General features: G+C 41.7%; 1 protein-coding gene across 1 annotated transcript in view; it reads left to right on the forward strand.

Moving 5' to 3' along the window:
• The window catches only part of LOC107300129 (laminin subunit beta-1-like), a gene marked incomplete at both ends in the record, with an annotated part of 19,957 nt that overhangs the window by 5,510 nt on the left and 7,952 nt on the right, over nt 1-6,495 (forward strand). The window contains 2 exons of the mRNA XM_015829472.1: nt 1,577-1,794; nt 3,799-3,895. Of these exons, the coding sequence (XP_015684958.1) occupies nt 1,577-1,794; nt 3,799-3,895 (315 nt within the window). The remainder of the gene's footprint in view (nt 1-1,576; nt 1,795-3,798; nt 3,896-6,495) is intronic.

Raw genomic sequence — 6,495 nt, forward strand, 5'->3', positions numbered from 1 at the left:
AGAGAGAGAGAGAGAGAGAGAGAGAGAGAGAGAGAGAGAGAGAGAGAGAGAGAGAGAGAGAGAGAGAGAGAGAGAGAGAGAGAGAGAGAGAGAGTGGTGGGATTCAGCCGGTTCGCACCACATCGGCAGAACCGGTAGCTAATTTTGAGGAGTGGGAAGTTCTTTTTATTAACATTTATTGTTGCCCTTTATCAATGGCAGACTTTCAACCTTCAGACATTAGAGGGGAAATGTGTTGTGTTGAGGAAAAATGGATTTTTTTTAAAAAAAAAAAATTCAGTAGGAAGAGGATGTGAGAATAGGAAAAACATCAGTACCTTTAATGTGGCATCGGTTTTTATGCTTCTTATAGAGGGATAACCTATTTAAACTTGTATATACCAATCACACATTAATAGACTAGCAATTAAGGAAGGCAGTTGTGAAGTAAGTTTTGCCCCATTTTACGACCTTGCTTGGCACCGTTGTTAAACAGATTCCTGCGTTTTTTAAGCGAATCACACCCTCCGGAAGCGAATCTGGCTTTCCCCCCATTGAGTTTGCTGCTCAGAAACCAGCTGGGGAGCTTATAACTGGTGGTCACGTGACCCCGGGGCAGTGCAACCGTCATAAGGACATGCCAGTTTCCAAGCACCTGAAATTTTTTTATTTTTGATAATATTTTATTGGTTTTCCAGTTTTACATTTAAGTATTTGGAAGGGAACGTGGTGATTGGGTTAATCAATAGTTCAATAACAAAATCTTTAGTACATATCTCAGGTTACATCATCACAATTTCTTCTCTGTTTCCCTAAACATTTGCTATGTCGTATTTAAGCTAGTAAATTTCTAATTGTATCAAACTCAGTGAAAACTTCATTATAACATTTATCGATACATTTTTTTCCTTAAACATATCTTAGTAGATCTTGATAAACAATCTATATCCTGTTATTAAGTTTTACCTAATTTTTAGTTTTGAATTACAATAGTCCAATTTCACCTTTAATATCCATAATGTTTAAATTTTGGGTAGCCAAAATTTCCTTTGTCTCACTTCATAAAAAATATAATGTCTAAAATATACACATTACTTACTTAAATATATTCTTATTCTATTTCATAAACGTTTTCTATTTCTCACCCTAGTACCTCACCACCTTAATAATAAGAGTATCCTTTATTAACTCAAATCTATCATCTATATTATTTGGGCTAATCCATAGTTCAAATCTATTTCCTAATAGTTAGGGATTTCCCTTATAGTTTAAATCCTCAATATTAAACAGATTAATCCCTTATTTTTTTTTACTATTTTCCAACTATTTTTAAATCTAGTAATCAAATTTCCCCTTGTCTCAAAATCTTCTTTTAGCCCACTAATTGGGAGTTTAGGATCCTCTCTAGTAGATAAAAAAAACCCCAGTTTTTCAGCCTAATCCAAGCACCCGAATTTTGATCCTGTGATCATGGCGATGCTGCAACGGTTGTAAGTGTGAGATCTGAGATCTTCTCTCCCTTTTTTGGGTATCACTTCTTCTTCCAACAAACACACTGCAAGACATGGCGGTAGTTTTTGCTACTCCTCCCTTCCAGAGTGTGTCTGCAATTATCTGGGGACGGTACGTCAGCGCTGCAGCAGCGCCGAAGACTGTGAGTGTGAGAGAGAAACAGGCCAGTGTCAGTGTCTCCCTAACGTGGTCGGGCAGAATTGTGATCACTGCGCTCCAAACACGTGGCAACTCAGCAGCGGGACCGGATGCGAACCCTGCGCCTGCAATCTGGAGCATTCCTTCGGCCCGTCCTGCAACGAGGTGAGGAGGCTTTGTCGGAGCTAAGGGTGGCAGGTGGAGACCAACTCTGGCTGGGTTAAGATTTCCAGACCATTGAGATCCAAACTCATCTTCCAGGAAATGGGCCAATCACTGGGAGACAGTGAGTTCTAGTCCCGCCTTAGAGAGACATTTTGGCGTTGTGGTTAAGGTACTGGGCTAGAAACCAGGAGACTGAGAGTTCTAGTCCTGCCTTAGACAAGAAAGCCAGCTGGCCAATCACAGGGAGACAGTGAATTCTAGTCCCGCCTTAGGCAAGAAAGCCAGCTGGGTGACTTTGGGCCAATCGCTGGGAGACAGTGAGTTCTAGTCCCGCCTTAGGTAAGAAAGCCAGCTGGGTGACTTTTGGCCAATCACAGGGATACAGTGAGTTGTAGTCCCGCCTTAGGCAAGAAAGCCAGCTGGGTGACTTTGGGCCAATCACTGAGAGACAGTGAGTTCTAGTCCTGCCTTAGGCAAGAAAGCCAGCTGGATGACTTTGGGCCAATCACAGGGAGACAGTGAATTCTAGTCCCGCCTTAGGTAAGAAAGCCAGCTGGGTGACTTTGGGCCAATAACTGGGAGACAGTGAGTTCTAGTCCCGCCTTAGGCAAGAAAGCCAGCTGGGTGACTTTGGGCCAATCACAGGGAGACAGTGAGTTCTAGTCCCGCCTTAGGCAAGAAAGCCAGCTTGGTGACTTTGGGTCAATCACAGGGAGACAGTGAGTTGTAGTCCCGCCTTAGGCAAGAAAGCTGGTTGGGTCATGGGTTCCATCTTGACTTTATTTCAATCATGCCTTGCACAGACACCCTGAGTAAGTGACAAAAAGCATATGACAAATAGCTATATATCAGTATTCGTGGACTCGTGGACTTCAACTCCCAGAATTCCTGAGCCAGCAGGGGGGAACTATGGCCCCTTCATGACTCGTGGACTTCAACTCCCAGAATTCCTAAGCCAGCCATGCTGAGGGGAAAAGGAGAGGTTTCCAAGCTGAGCCATGCTGGTCAGGAATTCTGGGAGTTGAAGTCCACGAGTCCTAAAAGAGCCAAGGTTGCCTACCCCTGGTCTAGCCTATCAAAGAGAAGGGCTACGTAGGACATGATGAGTGTCTGCCACTACTTGAGGGGCTGTCACAAAGAAGAGGAGATTGGTTTATTCTCCTTGAGGGCAGGACAATTAAAAATGGGCGGAAGATTGTTTAAGAGAAATCTTAACAAGCAGTAGGGAGAAATTCCCTGACAGTGAGAACAATTAACCAGTGGAACAGCTTGCCTCCAGAAGTTGTGGATGCTCCAACACTGGGGGTTTTCAAGAAGAGACTGGACAACCGTTTGACTGGGATGGTAGAAGGCTCCTGCCTTGAGCAGGGGTTGGACTAGAACAGTGGTTCTCAACCTGTGGGTCGGGACCCCATTTGGGGTCGATCGACCATTTCATGGGGGTCGCCAAGCAAGGCTGTCCGCCATTTTTTTTGTCCGCCATTTTTTTCCCCTTTTCCGGCAGGTGCCTTACCTCCCTTGGGCTGGGCCAGCTGGTGGTCGGCCTGCTCCATCTCTGCCACTTGCCAGCTACGCCTCGGCCGGCGCAGGGGGCGGAACCACGCATGCGCGGCGCTCCCGGGCAGGGAAAGTCGTCGACTTACGACCGGTTGGGTAGTCCTCGACTTACGACCGGTTTAGTCCTTGACTTACGACCGGTTTAGTCCTCGACTTACGACCGGTTGGGGTCGCGGCATTAAAATGTTGAGAACCACTGGACTAGAAGATCTCCGAGGTCCTTTTCAGCCCTATGATTCTATATTCTATGTTCTTCTTGCATAGTGTCCGCCATGATTTAGAAGGGATAGAATTAGTAGAAGAAGAGAGGCTGGGCGAATTGCCCATAATAAAAAAAATGTGAAAGTTCCTAATTATGGATCCGTATTATGACCAGCCTGGCTTTAGTATTGATTAATCACTGATTTAAAGTTGTTTCCCTCCACCTTCTTTTTTTAAAATTAATAGTTCACCGGGCAGTGCCAATGTATGCCAGGATTCGGGGGACGCACCTGTACGGAATGTCAGGAATATTTCTGGGGTGATCCTACTGTGGGCTGTCAAGGTGAGTATGTTATTATTCCTTATTCTCCCTGCCTGTTTTCAAGGGCTACATTCAAATATTCAAATGCCCAGCATTTATGTGGCTCTGATATTATGAGACAATCCAAGGTAGCTGTGGATGATTTGATTCGTGATGATGTATGGGGAACAAACGAAGTATTGTCCATGTTGGTTTCATTTGGTCTAAATGCAAGAAATTAGACACAAGACTGGAAAAGATCAAAGTAGCTTCCTTATAGTCTCTTGATGTTTCGTTATTTGTTATATATCCAGGACTTGCTAACAAGGCTTAGTCTGTTTATGTTGCAATTGTGTTATCTTAAAGGACTTTAAAAGGCCTCAGTGAGCTTATCTGGTGTTTTAATTTTAGTGTGGCTAAATTTAACATCGTTGGATTTATATATTGGTTTATGAACAACCCCGTTAAAAAAATAAAATAAGATTTTGCAGAGTGGAAAGTGTAGTCTTCATTAGATACACATCTCTTTTCATTGTTTAATTAGAACTATAACAAATGTGAGCTCCTGCAGAAGAAAAAAAAAGAATGTATACTTTAAAAGTATAGAAATAATTGAAAATGCCCAAAAGATGCAGACTGTAAAATTAAGTTATATATGCAATAAAAAGTAGGTGGGTAGGTAGGTAGGTATGTAGGTAGGTAGGTAGGTAGGAAGGGAGAGAGAGAGAGAGAGAGAGAGAGAGAGAGAGAGAGAGAGAGAGAGAGAGAGAAAGAAAGAAAGAAAGAAAGAAAGAAAGAAAGAAAGAAAGAAAAGAAAGAAAGAAAGAAAGAAGAAAGAAAAAGGTTAAATCAGTTCATTATATGCAGTAATTTTATTTGTTCCATTGAAGCAATTTGGCAAAGGAATATATTCCTTGGTTCCCATTGTTTATTTCTTAGGAGTTTTAAATTATAATTTAACATGGAATGCTAGTTCAAGATTTTTTTATCAATAGTTTTATCCTACTTAGACAAATAACGTTTTTTTCATGACTTGCAGCTCTAATCCTTTTTGAAAAATTGGTTAATTTGATTTAATTCGTTTAATTAAATTTGATTTGATTAATACTTTCCAAATATTACCGGCCTTGTGTATTACACAGCGTTTCTAGTTATCAGGTAATGCTGAAATGCGGTCTTTCAATGCACAGTCTCTGATGCCAAAATGTACTCTTATACTTTTGACCATTTATTTATTTATTTATTTTAAAGGTAGGACCGTCTTTACTTTCTCCTTTTTTTTAAGGCGTCGCCTGTTTTCACAGGTTTAAACCAGGGGTCTCCAACCTTGGCAACTTTAAGACTTGCGGACTTCAACTCCCAGAATTCCCCAGCTAGAATGGCTGGTTGAGGAATTCTGGGAGTGAAAGTTCACACATATTAAAGGCCCCGGTTTAAACTGATTGATAAATTCTTCCATGTTATTTGAGAGCTTTCGGGGTTTTTTATGTTTAAAAGCTATAATTTTTTCATTATTTCTGAACTAAGGAGTGGGTGTGAAGGGTTGAATCCTGATGTGGTGGGCCAGGGGGATGGCCTGGAGGGAGAGGAGAAAATGCAGTCATCAAGGCAACAATCAGATGAAGGAAACGTGAGTCTGAGGCAGGACTGTAATTTGAGAAAATACCTCAGAAAAACTCTCTCTAGTCCTCCCAAAGATAAAAGAAAGAGGAGAAACGGATTCAGACTTGCAAGACCACGTTACTATATATATATATTTATAATACAAATATAGGGGTGGCATGATAGCAGTGTTCCAGTATTTCAGGGGCTGCCCCAAAGAAGAGGGAGTCAAGCTATTCTCCAAAGCACCTGGAAACAGGACAAGAAGCAATGGATGGACACTAATCAAGGAGAGAGGCAACCTGGAATTAAGGAGAAATTTCCTGACAGAACAATTAATCTGTAGAACAACTTTCCTCCAGAAGTTGTGGATGCTCCATCACTGGAAGCTTTCAAGAAGCATTTGGACAGCCATTAGTCCAGAATAGTATAGGGTCTCCTGCTTGAACAGAGGTTAGACCAGGGGTCTTCAAACTTGGCCCCTTTATGACTTGTGGACTTCAACTCCCAGAATTCCTCAGCCAGCCGTGATAGATAAACAGACAGACAGACAGACAGACAGACAGACAGACAGACAGACAGATAGATAGATAGATAGACCTTAATAATACTAAAAATGCGAATCCTGGGCATCATAATACAAATTAAAAGAAAAGTGAACACCAGGATAAAATAACCAGACCGTTTAATGCAAACAAGCCAGTAGATAAAAAGTCACTAAGCTTTCGTCGGCAGCCGACGGCGGCAGAGTTGGAATAAAAGGAGATCTGGGAGCCGATTTATGTAACCGCCTGCCTCTGCGCCCGCCTGTCTATAGATAGATAGACAGATAGACAGACAGACAGATAGGATATAGATATAAAGATAGACATAGATAGATAGATAGATAGATAGATAGATAGATAGATAGATAGATAGATAGATAGATAGATAGATAGATAGATAGATAGATAGATAGATAGATAGAGATAGATTTATCATCTATCATCCATTTCTCTCCTTCTCTCTCTCTCTCTCTCTCTCTCTCTCTCTCTCTCTCT

Source organism: Protobothrops mucrosquamatus, unplaced genomic scaffold (genome assembly GCF_001527695.2).
Source record: "Protobothrops mucrosquamatus isolate PMUCROS unplaced genomic scaffold, P.Mucros_1.0 scaffold6187, whole genome shotgun sequence".
Classification (NCBI taxonomy): domain Eukaryota; kingdom Metazoa; phylum Chordata; class Lepidosauria; order Squamata; family Viperidae; genus Protobothrops; species Protobothrops mucrosquamatus.